Here is a 19,832-nt window from a genome sequence, read left to right on the forward strand (position 1 = left end):
CGACCCTCCAGCGCCGCCACCGCGGCCATAGCTGCCCGCCTCCCGCCAGCCGCCGTGGACGCGCCTCCACCGGCCACCTCCGCTCGGAGTAAGTGGGGGAATCGAACCCCCAGGGTCTCCTCGTGCTCTCCCCCTCCTCCATGGCCGCCGCCGCGCCCCAGGGCCGCCGGACAAGCGCCGCCGTCCCCCCCCCCCCTCCTCTGTTTCCCGTGACGAGAGGAGGAAGAAGGAGGGCAATTTTGCCCTGAGCCCCCTCCCTTCTTTTCTATTTCTTAAAGAGCCCCTCTTTCTATCGATCCCTTTTAAAAGAAACCCCCTCCATCTTTAGTTATTCCAAATCAACCCCACCACTATATAAAACATTTACGAATAGGTCCCTGCCTAATTTCCAGAGTAACCCAAACATTTTCCAAAATTATATTGAAGACCTTCACCCCGAGAATATTTCCAAAGAAGCCCTCCCTATTTTCCCTATTTAGGAAATAACCCTTCCCCGTATAGATTTAATTCTAAATAAACCCCTACCCATCTTCAGAGTAGCTCGGATATTTTCTAAAATTCTAATCAAGCCCCTGTCATCTCAAAACTATTTACAAATAGACCCCCGGATCCTTATTTATCCCCTAAACCCCGCTTCGGCCTCTCATTTCGTACGCCAAAAATCCTCTGTTTGCCTCGAAACTTTACCACACCGTTCTAACATAATTCCAACCATTCCATTAAGAAATCTCCCAAAAATATTCTTTCTACCATCATTTCTTAAGTTATTCCTGATTCGAGCTCAACGACAAAATGTTTATTTTTTTTTCTTTATTGTGTGTTTATGTGTGTGCGCCGTAGATCACGAAGTGACTGAGGGAGAACCCATCGACGAGCAGTACTGCGAGCAGGTGTCCAAGGACCAGTACCGCGAGCCCGAACCCGAAGGACAGTACTTCGATCAGGACTTCTCGGAAGGCTTTGGAGCAGCAAGTTCAATCTCATCTTTTGATTGCATATTTCGACCCAGTTTTATAAACACAACCTATTGGCCTGTTTTATAAAATTGCATATATTTTTACTGCTGAAACATGGTTGGATAGCCAATCCTTGATTGGTTATAACCATTCCTTGACCACCTAGATTAACGTCTATATATGATTTATTCTTTATGGATGTTAATCGCTGCTAAAGCGCCGCTTAGGACCCGGTACTCGTTTTATTACACTCAAGAATGGCTACAACATGCTTTATAAAAGGGGAAAATGCGTGAGTTTTGAGAAAAGGGAAATTGGGTTATAAAGAATAAAATGTTAAGATGGGATGGATGAATGGCATTCCCTGTGTGGATTGTCATATGTTGGAGGCTCGTACCAATGTGGTTGAGCAAGAAGGTTGGGAGATATCCATCTTGTCACAATTAAGGACCGAGTTGATGTGTCATCTTGCCTAACTCAACTATCGTGCAAACCACTCGACCGTTGTGTATGGCAACGGCTTAACATAAACCCCACTAGTTAGTCTGATAGCCATCAGGAGAGCTGGGAGCAACGGGTGATCAAGAAAAAGAGATAAGGTCATGGTGACTTATGCCCCGGTTAAACCTCAGTGATAGGTCAATGGCCCCTTGGTGGAGTCCGTGTTGGCTAGTCAGGTCTAGCTAAGGTGGGTAATGGCTTTGTTGAGATCTGCACCGACACTAAGATGATCGTGCTGTGGTACCCCACTTGTGGGTAAAGTTGTACACCTCTGCAGAGTTAAAACCTATTCGAATAGCCGTGCCCACGATACTGGGCGAGTTACGGTTTGGTCACATAACTAGCTTCTGGGATGGATGGTTCCATGGTGTGAGTTGTTTTTGGAAGGTGTCCGGCAGATGTGTCGTGAGCTACTGCGGATGAGGTGTCCGGTAGCATTTAAAATTTGGATCCTTTGTGTAGGATCAACCCCACTGATTACTCAGTTACTAAAGAATTGTTTTGGGAAAAACTCTTTTCAAAAATAAACCCTTGCATGTGTAAGGATCACCGGGGTGTCCGACCCTAGAGGGGGAGGGGGTGAATAGGGTCGCTAATCGCTTTTTAACCTAGGGCACAAACTACTTGCATAAGATAAACCTAACACGTCCTATACATGCTAGTTATGACTAAGGTTTATCTATGCTACTCTCTACTTACCCCTAAAGGACTTGCAACCTAGCCAATCCTAATCAAACTAGCTAGGAAAGTAAAGGTACGCAAGATAGAGTAAATGCGGAAACGTAAAGCGGTAAGTAAAGAGGTAAGTGCAAGAGGGATGCAAACTCCCGAGTAGACACGGTCATGTAACGTGGTTCGGCACAAACGCCTACGTCCACGGGACACCGAGGCTCTTCCGATCACCGTCTTGCACTACGCCACCAAGGCGATGCCGGCAAGCAAAGGCAAGTGCGCACAAGACACCGAGTCTAGTGCACCGCCACCGTCTCTCTCGGTCACCCGGCCGAAATCCACTACGGAGCTTCTCCACCAAGGAGGGGGCCTCCTCTTCCCCCGCACAAAGTGTCGTTGCCACTCCACACCAAGACGGAGGGTCACACGACGGATCACAAGTTGCTTGCCGCAGCAAGACTTCTCTCAAGGGAGCTCTCGCAAGAACTAATCCCTATAACAAGCACTAAGCACTCTCACAAGTGTGCTTAAGCCTATATGATGTACAATGAAGCTCTATGGTGGTTGGAGATGTTCTTGGGTGTGTTTGGGATGTTCAGCAACTCCAGCACACTTCAAATGGATGGGGTGAGGCGTATATATAGGCCACCAAGTCTTGTAGCCGTTGCTCCAACGGTCAGCTGAAAATCTGCGTACCACCGAAAGAACCGATGCCTCTTGGCGGGGTAGCGTCGGTTCATCCGGTCACTCATAACACGAAGTAGCCGTTGGACTCCTGACGGCTGACGCAGAGACCACCGGTTGAACCGATGCTTTGCACCGATGCCTCACCGGTTCAACCGGTGCTGAAGGAATCTTCTCCTGGACGCTGACGTCATTACACCGGTGGTATGCACCGATGCACCGTCGGTTGAACCGGTGCTGAAGAAACTTCTTCTGGGCACTTGACATCGTCTCTGGTACAAAGGACTGCCAATGCACCGATGCCCTTTTCTTGGACCGTCGGTTCAACCGGTGCCTAAAGGCTGACTTGGCTTCGATTCCATCCTGCACCAAAGTATCATGGCGTCGGTTCTTCCGACTACCACCGAATGCTCCGATGCCCGTAGGGGCAGTCCATCGGGCCTTGCTACGCCTATCTTCTCTTTCTCTTTGTCATCACTTGAACCTAAAAGCCTGAGAATGATCATCTTAACAATCATATTAGTCCAAGTGTTGTGTTGTCATTCGATCACCAAAATCACTCGAAATGGCATCAATGGTGCCATGTTCGTTACAGCATGTGTAAAATCTAGCTTTACTGCAAATAAACATCAGCCTTATCCTTGGTTTATCCTGTGCATATCTGTTTTACCCCCTCCGTGGATGGGGTTGGACTTGTTGAGTACTTTTGTACTCACCCGATATATATTTGTGGTTTTCTTCAGAGGAAGATCCGGACTTCGTTGTTGAAGACGTCGAGTAGAGGTTGCGTCCGAACCCCAACTTTGCCTGTGGTGTTGGCCCTCTGCAAGATGCTTCTGCTAGCGCGTTACTCTGAGCCCGAGCTGGATCCCATGTGGGTTGTGTTTTGGTGTATCACCGTAGCTGTTTTATTACTGATTATCGTTTGTATCGAGTGTCTGCCTCCTCGGAGGTTTGTACGGTGATGTACCATTTGATGTAATAAATGTGTATCAGCCTCCTGTGACTGATATTGGTATCACATTTAAGTCACCTCTTATGAGGGGACGCTTCAAAACTATTCAACTTTGTTCGATTATTTTCACCTCATAACGAACTTTTATTTTTTTCTAGACAAAATAGGCATTTTAGTCCCTCAACTTTATTCTAAGGTCAAGTTCGTTCCTCAACTTTCAGATAGGCCAATAGTGCCTCAACTTTTTTTTGGTTTACTCAGGCCTAGGGAAGCTAAATAACTCCGGTTGTAACTTTTTGCACGAAGCGAGGACGAAAGCGCAAGAGAGTTATTTAGCAGGTGTGGTTTACTCAACGTGTAGAGTAAATCTTAGCCGTTATCCCGGGGCAGGTCGTTACAAAACTCGTCCTTATCCAGGTATTATACTTTATAATAATATGAGATAAATATAAAATGTCCATTTTGCCCTTATTTTTTTCTCCCTCTCAATTTCACTATTGTATCACCGTTCGCTAAACTTTACGCAACATTTTATATGATGATTTTATATGATGGTGGGTAGCTATGCAACAATTTAATTCAATTTTACTCTCCATGCATCCACAATACAATTTGATGAATGAGTAAAGAAAATTCTATATTCCAAATTAGACACTTGCGATGTTCCACAAAATTCTATGGGTAAATAAAATGTTGCGGAATTTAGAAGGGGAAGGAGCTGAGGGTAGAAATTATTTTTTGCATAAATCTCCTATTATTATGGAATATAATATCAACATAAGAACGAGTTTGATTCAAAAATGAAAGTTGAGAGACTATATTGACCTATATGACAGTTGAAGGATGAACTTAACCCTCGTATCAAAGTTGACGGACCGAAAAGGCTATTTTGCCTTTTTTGTGTTTCTATCTACTCATATGCACTATGCTTTGTAGGGTCATATATGACAATCAGGAATACCTTGTACCCAAAATGCAAAATTTGAATGTTGGAGTAACATATTACAACCACGTCAAAGATGACAAAATTGCTCATCACAGAATAGATGGTTGATCCGGTTAAAATAACAGCAACTTCCCTATCACAGCACGAAACGAATTAATCTGCCTTAGGACCCAATACGAGGACTTCTACCGGCGTTTAGCATGAAGCCATTTTTGTAAGCTAATCTATACTATAAAAAGATCGAAAGTAATTGAAAAATTTTCTCACTCAAATCAGACCCGTTGTACCTTTCACACTGGACCCAAGTGTTAGAGCCGAGGGAGGTGGAAAGAAGTAGAGACCCATAAAAATTACATGTTGGAGAGCGTTTCTGCATAAAGGTTATTTTTTCTCACCCCGACGGTCTTTGTACCCGCCGCCGCGTACCCGTTCACCTTATACTTTGCCTCTGCTCCGTGCCACGGCCCTCCCCTCCTCCCGCTCGACGCGCGCCACCACTTTCTCCTCTCCTCCCACTTGCCGCGCGCAGGCCACCACCGCCTGATGGCGCCCGCGCGCGACCACCTCCTCGCTCGCCGCGCGCACGCCAACTCCCCTCCTCCCGCTCGCCGCGCGCACGCCACTATCGTCCGATGACGGCCGCGCGCCACCGCCCCCACCCTCTCCGTCGCCCGGGCCTCGTGGCACGGCCCAGCCTGGAATTTCGTGATGGATCGGTGCCCACGCGTGCTCGGGTGGCTGCTCGCCAAGGGACTCGCGGGGAGCTGGCCGCCGGAGCCGATGAGGACGGCCGAGCGGTGCAGCGGGAGCCCGCGGCTTGGACCGTCGCGATGGAGCGGTGCTGAGGTCACCTCCACCGGTGAGCGCGCCAGCTGCCGAGCCCGAAGACTGGGGCAGGATCCGGGACGCCGGCCGCCGGAACGTCCAGGTCTGGGAAGCGGCGGCGCAGCGGGAGTCCAGGCCCTTGCTCCGATTCCCCTATCCTCGGCGGCGGGCTGTTGTACTGGTGCCGGGATCTGGAAATCTGCAATCCTGATGACAGTCATCGCCGGCAACGTTGCTGAATACTAAGGTATCGATGTGACAATGTACGCCTCTCAGCAGTACGCACCTCTCACCGATGCATGCTAGGTGCTTGTTGAAATTACCCATTGAAACATCTGAGCTGCGACTGCCATGTTCTTGACGAAATTTTGAATTCAAAGAATTGTATTGAATGATTAGTATCCCGAGTTAGCTGCCGCCCAGAGCCCATACACCAACTTAGATACCACTAGCATAAAATTTGTTAGTTCTATCAGCCCATATGACTGAGCTCACATTAAACTGACACTATCGATTGAGAGGGATAAATTACAAGTGATTTGATGTTAATATCTGTAAAAAAAAATGTAAATGGACATTAGATGCTATCGTCGAATCCCATGGCAATTGCATGGCATAATTTTCAGTCACAGTGGAAGGTCACTGATTCCTCTTTGTGCATGAGAGGCGCTTTGAGTTTCTCTTCTTTTTACTGTGTTATCTCAAGTTGGCTCTTTGTGATCAATTCCATCCTATTTCTTTAGACAAGCATGTGTAAGTAGGACACTTTCAGATGCTAGAGAAGTAGATGCACTATTAGAGCAAACTGTGGATTGTTGTTGCCAAAAACACATGCACATCTACATTCTCCTGCATGGTTTGTATATTTATTTTTCTAGGATTTTTAGGACACAGTGTGGTCATAATTTGGGATGGATGCACAATGGTGACCACATGATGAACCATAAGTGGAAGCTTCTGGTGGAAAAAAAAAATACATGGCGATGGTCATCCCTGCTTGTATGCTCCGCAGCTGCTTGGATGACATAGTTAATGTGCCTGAGAGCTCAAGCTACTTCCCATCTTGATATAAACTGTCAGTAAAAGACGCTGATTGTGAAAAGTATATTCTCATCCTTGTTAAGTTACACATTTGTAACATTAGAGTGGGTAACAGAGCAACCTATTTGTTATTTTTAGAAAGAAACAAAATAATTAATATGCCTATTGTTTGTTCATTAAAATCTGCGTACAATATTGATTTTGGATTCCAAATCATATTGTCAGTAAAATCTATTTTTCAGGAGTAGGAGTCAAGAGAAATATTTCAGAGCTAAGCTGGGAAGCGCTGAAGTCATCAGAATCAGAGGAGGCTTGCCGGGTGAGCAGAAAACGCTCAGCTGTCTCGTACGCTTAAAGCGTTGCTACAAAGCCGGCCATGAGCAGCATGGTCAACCGGCCAGACCGGCAGGTACGAGGAGTCGGGCAGCTAAGAAGCGATAATAGAGAGCCCCTCGTTCAAGCCGGACGTCGCAGCTTTTTCTCCGTGTGTGGTTTGGTGAGATCCTTTTGGTCAAGATAGAAAGAGATGTGGCCTTGCGTTCGTTTCAAGTTGTTGTGGCGCTACGGCTGTGAACTGCATGATGAGACGGGCTCGGAAATCTGCTTCATTCAAACTAGATGTTCATGTTCAGAAATATTTGAGTCCTTGTTCAATTTTATTCTGGTGCACGCCGTCTTAAAATTTCTGCAACTTGACTATACATGCTGCAGTTTTCAGTTGTGTTGCATGTATCCTTGCACTTATAGTTAGAGACTGTAATAGTTCTATATCAATAAAATTATGATTCGTTAAATGGTATGCTTTCAGTAAAAAAAATGTTGAGTGAAATCTGATAATGACCTTGTAGTTGACTGAACATTCGAGGTTCTCCTTATGCCCTGATCTCTACTGAATAGTACAGTAAAATGCCACGCATGGAGAGAGGTAGACCAGTATGAGCGAGCTAGGATGCTTTTCTAAGCAAGTGATGGGAGCCATACTTCAGTTGACTTTTGAATGAACAGTTTCAGGTCACGCAATTCTATCCACGACCCCCATGATAGCCATGACCGCCGCGGCGGGCGCCTCGCGCTTGTACTCGTGCCGGCTCGCGAAGCAGAGGAACCCCCACAAAGTTGAGTATGCCGAGCACTGCGAGCATCCAGTACAACAGGCCGAGCCTCCCGTCATCCAGGTTGTCCAGCACCCAAGCGCCCCCGGTGCCAACGACGGCCACGAGCGCGCTGCTCAGATAGAACAACATGAACAGAGTGGTGAGTAACAGGCTCGTGCTCATGGACTTCATCCAGGAGGCCGAAAACATCCTTCACACGATATGAAAACGGACGGGATGGGGGCTCGCACAGATGTGCCTCCTGCCGCCTGATGAACGGATGGGGACAACGCGACAATAATTGGGCAAATTATCTTTTTCAAAAAAAAAACAAAGAATATAATTGGCCAATTAGGGAAAAAAATTTAAAAAAACCTATGCGAAATCGACTGCTTCAGCCTTTCTATAGAAGTTTGAAAAATATGAAAAAAATAGCAAATAACAATTGCAAATAATCAAAACACGTGCACTTTACTAGTATAAATAAAAATAATTAAATTAGAAACCGAGTGAAGCCATTTTTTTTTATTTCACCGACTTTGGCTTCACTGATGAAGCCGTTTCCGAGAAACCCTCCCAACCGGCTCCTAATCCTTCGTCAGCTGTCACTGCGTGACTTGACGAGTGAGTAGACGGAGAGAATGATCATGAGCGCCATGCAGGCGGCGGCCGCCAGCACGAGCCCCGCGGAGGCGCTGGCCAGGTCGAAGAACCTGTCCACGTCCCGTTGATGCCGGTCGTCCTCCGGCGAGCCGCCGGTGCCGCCGAACTCCACCCCGTCGAAGTAGCGCTTCGCGTCGTGGGTGAAGCCGAGCCCCGCGCCGGCGCCCGCCGCCAGCAGCAGCGCGAAGGCCACGTCGGCGACGACGAGGAGCAGCGCCACGTCCTCGCCGCCGCCGCCGACGAGCCGCTTCCTCCGGGCGACGCCGACGGCCGCGAACGGGAGGTGCAGCAGCGTGTAGGCGCACCCGAGGACGGCCACGGCCAAGACGTACCGGTAGGCGTGGACGTCCTTGAAGGTGAACCTCTGCGGCGGGTCGCCGTCGACATTGACCTTGTCGGCGGCGATGAGGGCGAGCGAGGCGACGAGGAGGGCCAGGGTGAGGAGCCGGAGGATCAGGACGGCCGCCGGCAGGGCAGCCGTCATCCTGGACGCCATATTGCTAGATGATCTTTGCTGGGTCCAAACTTCTAACAACTACAAGCTGTGGATTTAATTTCTCGCAAAATGTTTCTGATTGCTACTGTTGATTGGGCTTGTTCTTCTCACGATCGAAGCCACCGGGTTTTATAAACGGCGCAGGCATGCGCTGCAGCTGGCTGGCTAGCGCGATTTGCTGGCTCCTTGAGCAGGTCGCCATGGTTGTATGCCGTCGTGATTCTTGGAGCTGGAAGACGGCCGCGAGCAGGGAGAACTTTTTCGCCGAACTCTCTCCGAAATTTCGGATACATGATATGATCAAAAGAGCCAAAAGAAGGGCGGTCATCAAGGACAACGTCATGCTTGTGGTAATGATCTTGAGGAGTGCCACGAGGGAAGAGAATGTCACTAGTAAAAAAAATGATATGCAGAAACATCTCAATTTTTTTAGAGGCCGATCAAAATGTAACCCGTTGCTACAAATAAAGAGAGATTATTGTAGCAATCCGCTCCTAAAAATACATTTTTAGGGGCGAGTCACCCTCTCACCCGCCCCTAAAAATGGACCTATTTTTAAGGAAAAGAAGAATTGTCTTGATGGATGATTTTCTACTTAACAATGAAGGCATGTTGGGATATGTATTTACGTCGGCTGATATTCTAGAAGAAGTTGATATTGGAGATGGTGATAAGCCAAGATCTACGCATATTAATTAGCTTTAAATTGGATCCTGAGTTTTAGAAAGAATTGGTCGCATTGTTGAAGGAATTCAAGGATCATTTTGCTTGGGAGTATTACGAGATGCCAGATTTAGACTGATCAATAATGGAACATCGATTACCAATCAAACCAGGATATCGGCCTTCTCATAAAGGTGCCAGGCGGTGTAAGCTAGAAATACTACCTGATATCAAAGCTGAAATCACCTGCCTTATCGAAGCCAAATTTATTCAACAGTGCCGATATGCTGAGTGGATCTCCAACATGTGGTTCCTGTGCACAAGAAGAATGGTAAACTATGTGTTTGCATTGACTTCAGGAACCTGAATAAGGCTACACCGATGGATGGTGATCCGATGCCAGTGGCCGATCTTCTAGTTGATGCTACTTCGGGCCACAAGAGATTTTCAGTTTTATGGATGGGAATGTTGGTGCAAATTCTGGGCCAACACACCATTGCACTAGCTTGTGTAAGGAATAGAGGCGCGGCGTGCGTTGCAGCGCCGCCCCTCAGGTCCAGTTAGACAGGTCAAGGAGGCCGCCAAGACCAGTTTCGTCAGAAAGTCAACAAAGATCCGTTGAATGCCCGGGAGGGGCCCTGTCAGGGCAAGTGCGCGCAGGGTTGTTCTAGGATCGGCATGCCACCTAGAACGCCTTCAAACATCGTCGAGACAAGAGAAGAATAGCAGATATGAGGTTTGGAATAGCTAGGGTTTGGAGAAGACAAAAAGTACTGCAAAGTAATGAAAAGTAGTAGACATATTTGTTTTTGATTCATTAGATACCCTCAATCGGCCGTGGCCCTTTATATTTATAGGGTGGGGAGGTCTTCCTCCGAATAGGGTCGAAACCCTAGCAAATTCTATTCGAAAATACAACTTTTACACGGATTCTACAGACCAAAACCGGTTGACCACCCCTGTAAACCGGTCAGCCTAGGGTGCAGATCTTCCCGAAGTCATATATCTCTCATTCGGACTCCAAATTGGACATTCTACATATAAATCTTGATCTACTCAACGAGATATATTTAGTGGTGAAGTCTATTTTGCATTTTGAACAAGTTGAACAAACCAGTCTGACCGGTTTCCCTAGTTGTACCAATTTTGGTCGTCAATAGGGAATGTAGGGTACAATCAGATTTTTCATAGCTGAAGAAGATATCTCAAAGACCATATTCAGATGCCCTAGACACATTGGTTTATATGAATGGGATTTCATGACTTTCAGCTTGAAGACCAGCGGGTGATGAATTATATTTTTCATGAAATCATCTCGTGGAAATTTATATTGATGATGTTGTGGTCATGTATACACTCTTTTTCCTTCTATCAATTCCATGGGTCTACACCCTCTTTCGTCAAACCTTTGGTCTGGCAAGTGGGACCTCCAAAGCATGGGCAGGCCTACCATGTATGCATGGGTATTCAAGTGAATACCCAATTTTTTTGTCAAAAAAATTGATATACATAGTGTATAACATGTATATGTATCATAGAATAGAAAAAAAAAGAATCTCTAAAAGAATTCTTAAATCATACTCCTTCCAATATAAAAAACAAGTCATTTTACCCTCTTTATAAAGTGCATGTGTATGTATGCAAGAATCAATTAGTGCCAAATATGAATAATAAATAGGGACTTTTTACCTTGTTGTTAATTTGTCATAGAATTCCTAGGATGATTTTTTTTGACAGAGAGAGTAGTATATCCTTATGTAGAGGGTCATCCTAAATATTGCTTCCCTGTATTTTTCATATCCCCATGGCAGTTCCCTTATACCAGATATTCTATTGTTCAAACCTTCACATATATTAGGAAACATGATCTACGAATTTGAAGGATATGTCTAAGATCCAATTCTAAAATGACAAGTATTTGGCATCGAATGTGGATTTTTATTCTCAGATGTGAAAAAAGGGAGAGAGATAATTTATGATGTTGCTACCTTGAGGGATTGTTTTTAGAGTACTGTTGGAGGGAGGTTTTTCACTAAAAATCCTAAATTCGTAATTAGAATAGTCTTTAAAGTGTCTCTTGGAGATGATTTATTTATACAAAATAGCCTTCACAGTCTAATATTACCTATTGTGCTCAAATAGTCCACTTCACCTCCTCTAGGCGCAGCTGCGACAGCCCAGTCACGACCCCAACCAGCATCGACCCCATGTCTCTAGCCCCAACTATTCCGATTCCACTTCCCCCCTCCCGTGTGGCCACTTCCTTTCTGCTTCCAGCCGGCGGCGGCAAACCATAGCGGCGCAGCAGGCGACACTGCTCGCAAAGAGACATGAGCGGTCCTACAGCACATAGCTGCGGCCAAAAAAAATTTCAACCTTTAAAAATGTTGAATACCCAAACCCCAAATCTTGGGCTCGCCCCTGCCTCCATGAGTAGTACGGTGGGCCTAATCTTGGTAAGAAAGAGTTTTAATTCTTTCAACTTTTATAGTAAAAGATAATGATTTTTTTTGTTTTTTCTGTTTCTATCTACTCGTATGCACTATGATTCAGAGTAAATTTTGTAGGGTCATATATGACAATCAGGAACTTTGTTAGAATTATTTGTGCCATTTCCATGTATTTTTTATTTGGAGGACCAAATGCTCTAGATCGATGAAAGTTAATTGCGAAAAACTCAGGAATAAATTGTAACCAAAATGAGAAATTGTATCAACTAGAAATCAACTAGAAAGTGGTTACAACCAAGTCAAAGATGACAAAATTGCTCATCACAGAATAGATGGTTGATCCCATCAAAATAACAGCAATTTCTCTATCCCAACACCAAACGAGATTTAATTCTCCTAAGAGCATCTCCAAGAGCTCTGGTATATTAGGTAAGTTTTCTAAAAAAGAAAAGGAAGACAAAAAACTCTCATCCAACAGAAACTTTATCTACCTCGTCTTCTATCCTCATTTTCTATCTAGGAGGTGCCGCTGTGCATCTTTGGCTAGTGCTGAGCGCTAGCCATCCCTTTTTGTATTTTGGAGAAGTGTTGGATTTTATCCTTTTTCGCTATCTATTTTGTTTTACATAATAGCTATATCAAAATTTTAACTATTCATTTATATAAGAGCTTTTGGAGATGCTCTAATCCTTATCAGTTATCACTGTGACTTGACGAGTGAGTAGACGGAGAGAATGATCATGAGCGCCGTGCAGGCAGCGGCCGCCAGCATGAGCCCCGCGGAGGCGCTGGCCAGGTCGAAGAACCTGTCCACGTCCCGTTGGTACCGGTCGTCCTCCGGCGAGCCGCCGGTGCCACCGAACTCCACCCCGTCGAAGTAGCGCTTCGCGTCGTGGGTGAAGCCGAGCCCCGCGCCGTCACCCGCCGCCAGTAGCAGCATGAAGGCCACGTCGGCGACAACGAGGAGCAGCGCCACGTCCTCGCCGCCGCCGCCGCCGAGCCGCTTCCTCCGGGCGACGCCGACGGCCGCGAACGTGTCAGGAATGACAAAGGGCTGCTTATTCAATTTGTCAGACAACATATCAAGTCGGCGCTTAGGGAAACACTTCATCGACTCCTTCTCCGACCTTGGATTGGCATCCAATGGCTGTTTTACTAATACGTGATAAATAATATTACTTCTTGTGTAATTAATTACGACCATGCCATCTTGCTATTTAGGCTGGTCAGAACTTGTAAGCGGTAGCGCATTTGGTATTCTCCTGAACCCTAGAGTAGTTAGCTTTAGCTGTAGTTCGTCGCTACTCCGGCGGCGCTGTATCAGACCTGCCCATTTTGCAAGTAAGCTAGCTATCTTAGAACCCAATTCCGTTGATTGCTTGTTGTGCTCGTGGTTCTTGTCCTATTTCGTTTTCTGGATTTGCTCGATTCCTCACAAGGGTATCCAGAGCTCGGCGTCCTCGGCCGATCCACTCGATTTCCACAGCCAGTCTTCCGGATTTAGTCCGATCGGCACGGTGGTTGGAGGTTGCAGCTCACCTGCCTAAAATCCCTCCCACCCACCCGGATCCGTGAAGAACAACCCCAATTTTCCCCAAAATTAGCAGCCAGTTCGTCAACAACAAGGGTTGCGGGACATTGTTTCCGTGTAAAATTCCGTAGTTGTTGTTGAATCGTGACTGGGTGGCGAAGGTGCAAGACGCTCTCTAGCTCGGGTTGCAGGACAAGTTCCTGTGTAAAATTCCAAGGCTAGATCTGTGTCTTGGGCGGCGGTAGAATTGCTTGTGAGCCTGATTGGGGAGAGCTTTGGCTTGAACCGAGCTTACAAGTGGCGTAAGGATGGTGAATCTCACGGATCCAGTCGAGTCCAATCAGTTTGCTACGGCAGCTGAAGTGGATGGCATCCGAAGGACATTGGATGAATTCATGAAAAGCCAGGAGGAGACGAACAACACAGTCAAAGCCTCGCTGGATCAGCTATTGAAGCACTTCTCCAACACTCCTGTGTAGGGAGTTCCAACACCAGAGGATAAAAGGGTCAACTGTTAAGGGTAAGGGACAATTTGCTCAGAATCAGTACTTTCAGTCAACCCACCCACACACTAGTAACATGAACAGACATCAGATTATGCCAACAAAACATTTTCAATATCAGTATCCTACTAGAAATCAGTTTAGGGCCACACAATTTGATGAGATGAGTTACATGGGGAGAAATCAGTATAATACTCACCACAACTGGTCCACTCAAGGCCAATACATGGACACTGAAGAATATGCAGAAGAGGAATATGATTATGAACAGGATTGGATTGACCACCCCTGGAATGTCCATGAGATGGAGGTACCTTTTACAAGGCCTCCAATGGATCAGGGAGCTGCTGTTGGAAAAACTCATCAACCAAAACAGCAAGAGGGCCCTTCACACAATCAGGATGGTATACATGACAAACAAACCAACAGAGATTTCCATAGACCGCCGCCGCCGCCGCTGCCGCAGCAGCAACAGCAGCAGCCACCCCAACCACAGCAACAACAATCTCATCAATTTGGTTCTCAAATTCAGCATCAACATAGAGCTGTGGCCAGAGGACCCAAACTGCACTTTCCTGAATTCACTGGTGAAGATTGTGATGGGTGGATTAGGAAAGCTGAGAAATACTTTGAGCTGGTGGGTATACCAAATGAGGATAGAGTGAGAATTGCAGTGTTGTATGTCAGTGGAAAAGCTGAATATTGATGGAGAGGGACAGGTTGCAATGCTAACACACTACCTTGGCATCATTTCTGCAGAATGGTGGGCGACAGGTTTAACCAAGTCTCTGAATATGAAATTATTGGACAATTTCATAATCTGAAGCAAGTGGGATCTGTTGTGGACTATGTAGACATATTTGAGGAAATGGTCAGCATGGTAAGAAGAAATAACCCTGCTTTACCTGACACCTACTATATTAGTAGCTTCATATATGGCCTTAAAGATTATATCCAGTATCATCTGCAGTGCTACAGACCAACTGCCCTTTCTCAAGCATATTGGTATGCAAAAAGGCTGGAACAGGCCCAACCAACTTTCAAGAAATTCAGTAATTTCCCTGGACCAGTCAAAGTACAGAAAAATTGGTCAAAAGAGAAGGAAAAAGAAGCTTCAAACCCCACAATAGCTGACCTGAGGGCAGCTGGTAAATGCTTCAAGTGTAGGGAACCTTGGGTCCCTGGACATACAAAGGTGTGCAAAGGCAAACAACTCTATTCAGTGATATTGGTGCAAAATGAAGAAGGCAAAGAAGAAGTGGCTGTGATAGAGGATGCTGATCAGGAAGAGGATGCTGAATTTCAGGATGCTGAAAACATTCCCACCGTCCAAATATCTATGCATGCCTTGTATGGTAGCTGCTCCCCAGCAAGCTCATTTACCTTGAAGTTGCAGATTGGGAATAAAACTGCCATTGCACTGGTAGACAATGGTAGTGATGCTTCTTTTATTAATGCAAAGTTTGCAGTAAAAGCCAAATGCAAAATTCAGTCAGTTTCTGAAGTAAAAGTAGCTGCAGCTACTGGTGTTGAAATGCTATCTGAAACTGCCTGCCTGAAATGTCCTTATTCTATTCAAGGCCACCAATTTTCTTCTGACTTCAGACTATTGGAAGTACAGGGCTATGATGTGGTTCTAGGAGCTGATTGGATCTATGAACACAGTCCAGTGGGTCTAGACTTGAAAAGAAGAGAATTTTCCATCACTAAGAATGACAATTCATTGGTTACATTTACAGATGATATAGCTCATAGCAGCTCACAGGTGATAGGTGCTAAAAAGTTCTGCCAACTGATTAGGAAGAGGGCAGTTGGAGCTGTCATTGTTCTTAACACCATCACAACTGAACAGCAAGCGATTACTGGACCAACACACCCAGAAATAGAAGCTCTCCTCACTGAGTACAATGACATCTTTCAAGAACCATCCGAGTTACCTCCCAAAAGATCAATTGACCATGCTATACCACTGATAGACTCAACTAAGTCTGTTAATTAGAGAGCTTATAGGCTTCCTCATCATCAGAAAAATGCTATGGAGGACATGATCAAACATCTGCTACAAGCTCAATTGATCAGACCAAGTGTAAGCCCTTATTCTTCACCAGTTATCTTAGTCAAGAAAAAAGATGGAACATGGAGAATGTGTGTTGATTACCGACTGCTTAACTCAAATACAGTCAAGAACAAATACCCCATTCCAATTATTGATGACCTGCTTGATGAGTTATTTGGAGCACAAGTATTTTCAAAAATAGATCTAAGGTCTGGGTATCACCAAATAAGGATGACTGAAGAGGATATTTACAAAACTGATTTCACTACACACATGGGCCATTTTGAGTATGTAGTTATGCCTTTTGGCTTAACTAATGCCCCAGCCACCTTTCAGAAGCTAATGAACACAATGCTAGCAGAATTTTTGAGAAAATTTGCATTGGTTTTCTTTGATGACATCCTAATCTATAGTTCTTCCATCAAGGACCATGTAGTTCATCTAAGAACTGTATTGGAAATTCTACGACAAAACAAGCTGTTTGCAAAGCTCAGTAAGTGCACCTTTGCTCAGTCTGAAATTGAGTATTTGGGCCATATCATCAGCAAAGATGGGGTGGCAACTGAACCTTCCAAATTGGCCATAATCAAGCAATGGCCAGCTCCAGCAACAGTTTCTGACTTGAGAGCTTTCTTGGAGTTAACGGGTTATTACAGAAGGTTTATAAAGAATTATGGCATCATTTGCAGACCTCTGTTCAATGCTTTAAGAAAAGATTCCTTTCAATAGGCAGAACCTCAAGAGGAGGCCTTCCAGCAACTTAAGAATATTATGACAAATCCACCTGTCCTAGCCTTACCTGACTTCACACAACCATTTGTATTAGAGGCTGATGCAAGTGGCAGCGGCATAGGAGCAGTTTTGATGCAACAGGGCAGACCCATATCATTTATGAGTAGAACATTGGGACCCAAAGCTTCAGCAGCATCAACCTATGAGAAAGAGGCCATGGCAATACTGGAAGCACTTAGAAAATGGAAACATTATTTTGCAAGCACTTCACTAATTATCAGGACAGACCAACAAAGCCTGAGATATATCCATGATCAGAAAATAGTAGAAGGCATCCAACACAAAACAGTTGGTCAAATTACTGGGATACAACTACAAGATAGAATACAAAAAAGGCAAGGACAATAAAGCTGCATATGCTCTATCAAGAGCCACTCATTCTTCTGATATTATGGCTATTTCTTGTATTATACCAAAATGGGTGGAAGAAGTCAATGCCACATACTTACAGGATCAATATTGTCTAGTTATGCTGGCTAAGTTGAATGTTGATCCACATGCGGTCCCTAATTTCTCCCTTGAGAATGGCATAATTAGAAAAAATGGCAAAATCTTGATTGGCTCATCAGGAAATTTGAGAACCCAGTTGCTGGATAACTTCCATAAAACTGCATTAGGTGGTCATTCAGGGGAGAGAGCCACCTACCAACGTCTGAAATTAATCTTCTATTGGCCACAAATGCACAAGAATGTCAAAGATTATGTGAAAGCTTGTCCTACATGCCAGAAAAATAAATCAGAGAACATTCCTTATCTTGGATTACTGCAGCAACTACCGGTCCCTGACATGGCCTGGACTCATATATCCATGGATTTCATTGAAGGCCTTCCAAAGTCCAATCAGAAAAATGTGATACTAGTCATAGTAGACAGGTTCACAAAATATGCCCACTTCCTTACACTGAGCCATCCTTACTCTGTCCAAGATGTCATTACATTATTTACTGACAATGTTCTAAAGTTACATGGTCCTCCTTCAGAAATTGTATCTGACAGGGATAGGATTTTCACAAGTCAATTATGGCAAGCAGTATTCAAGTCAATGCAAGTTGATCTCCATTTCAGTAGCTCTTACCACCCACAAACTGATGGGCAGACAGAGAGGGTAAACCAATGCCTTGAAAATTATTTGAGATGCATGTGTTTTTGTGCACCAAAGAGATGGTTTCATTGGCTCTCATTAGCAGAATGGTGGCACAACACTACTTATCACACCTCTTTGAATATGACTCCATTTCAAGCCTTGTATGGATTTCCTCCTCCAATGGTAGCAGAAACTGTTCTACCTGATTGCCCAAGTGACAATGCCAGAGAAATCCTTCAGAACAAGCAACTAGCAGCCCAGCTGATAAAGGACAATCTGTTGAAAGCTCAAGCTCGTATCAAACAACAAGCTGACAAACATAGGACTGAGAGAGTATTTACAGTTGGAGACATGGTTTATTTGAAAATACAACCATATAGACACACTTCTTTGATCCTACACAACTGCATCAAACTGCACTCGAAATTTTATGGCCCATTCAGAGTCCTAGAGAAGATTGGCAACACTGCTTACAAACTCTTATTGCCTGATGGCTGCCAGCTACATCCGGCGTTTCACGTCAGTCAACTTAAGCAACATATTGGACCCTCAGTCATTCCTTCTCCTGAGCTGCCATTGATAGATGACAAAGGCAATATCAAAGTGGCCCCAATGGCTATACTGGAACGCAGAATGATCCCAAGAAACAATGAACCGGTGATACAATGGCTGATTCAATGGACTAATCTTCCGAAAGAAGAAGCTACATGGGAGGATGTTTCATTCATTCGCAAGATATTTCCTTCATTCAATCCTTGAGGGCAAGGATCTCAAGGGAGGGGCATTGTCAGGAATGACAAAGAGCTGCTTATTCAGTTCGTCAGACAACATATCAAGTCGGCGCTGAGGGCAACGCTTCATCGACTCCTTCTCCGACCTTGGATTGGCATCCAACGGCTGTTTTACTAATACGTGATAAATAATATTACTTCTTGTGTAATTAATTACGACCATGCCATCTTGCTATTTAGGCTGGTCAGAACTTGTAAGCGGTAGCGCATTTGGTATTCTCCTGAACCCTAGAGTAGTTAGCTTTAGCTGTAGTTCGTCGCTACTCCGGCGGCGCTGTATCAGACCTGCCCATTTTGCAAGTAAGCTAGCTATCTTAGAACCCAATTCCGTTGATTGCTTGTTGTGCTCGTGGTTCTTGTCCTATTTCGTTTTCTGGATTTGCTCGATTCCTCACAGAACGGGAGGTGCAGCAACGTGTAGGCGCACCCGAGGACGGCCACGGCCAGGACGTACCGGTAGGCGTGCACGTTCTTGAAGGTGAACCTCTGCGGCGGGTCGCCGTCGACATTGAGCTTGTCGGCAGAGGGCGAGCGAGGCGGCGAGGAGCGCCAGGGTGAGGAGCCGGAGGATCAGGACGGCCGCCGGCAGGGCAGCCGTCGTCCTGGACGCCATATTTGCTGGGTCGTCTAAACTCCTAATAATAACTACAAGCTGTAGATTTAATTTCTCGCAATGTTTCTGATTGCTACTGTTGATTGGCTTGTTCTTGTCAGGATCGAGGACACCGGGTTTTATAAACGGCGCAGCTAGCCTGCGTGCGCTGCAGCTGGCTGGCTGGCGCGATTTGCTGGCTCCTTGAGCTGGTCGCCATGGCCGTGTGCCGTCGTGTTCTTGGAGCTGGAAGTCGGCCGCGCGCGACATTTGGCACGGGGATGTTAACTGTTCGATCGTTGAACCAGTCACCTGTGAGGCTGTGAAACCGTTTGTCAATTCGTCTTGGAGGAGGTCAGGAGGACTGTCTCAGCGAAAGCAAATCTATATATCGTGATAAGTTTAGGGATTTAGGTGCATTTAACTCTAGGTAAATATGAATTATCTAAAATGATTTTTAGCGGAGGAAGGTAGGTCTGGGTGATAGGTGGTACTTCACAAAAACAATATTATAAATAGGAAAAAGTCTAGTTTATA

The 19,832-nt window shown here is 45.4% G+C and overlaps 1 protein-coding gene, 1 long non-coding RNA gene and 1 pseudogene across 2 annotated transcripts; 1 reads left to right on the top strand and 2 right to left on the bottom strand.

The window, feature by feature from the left end:
• Window positions 1-5,188: 5,188 nt before the first annotated feature.
• LOC120644647 lies at window positions 5,189-7,374 on the top strand. The gene is made up of 2 exons (XR_005663866.1): window positions 5,189-5,786; window positions 6,823-7,374. It is a non-coding gene; the product is annotated as an uncharacterized LOC120644647 (long non-coding RNA).
• Window positions 7,375-8,272: 898 nt separating this feature from the next.
• On the bottom strand, window positions 8,273-8,902 carry LOC120645719 (CASP-like protein 4D1). Its single transcript, XM_039922477.1, has one exon. The coding sequence runs from the start codon at window positions 8,831-8,833 to the stop codon at window positions 8,273-8,275; it is 561 nt and encodes a 186-aa protein (XP_039778411.1). The 5' UTR covers window positions 8,834-8,902.
• Window positions 8,903-12,646: 3,744 nt separating this feature from the next.
• LOC120645720 lies at window positions 12,647-19,316 on the bottom strand (annotated as a pseudogene).
• Window positions 19,317-19,832: the final 516 nt, after the last annotated feature.

The sequence above is a fragment of the Panicum virgatum genome, chromosome 8K (genome assembly GCF_016808335.1).
Source record: "Panicum virgatum strain AP13 chromosome 8K, P.virgatum_v5, whole genome shotgun sequence".
Lineage (NCBI taxonomy): Eukaryota > Viridiplantae > Streptophyta > Magnoliopsida > Poales > Poaceae > Panicum > Panicum virgatum.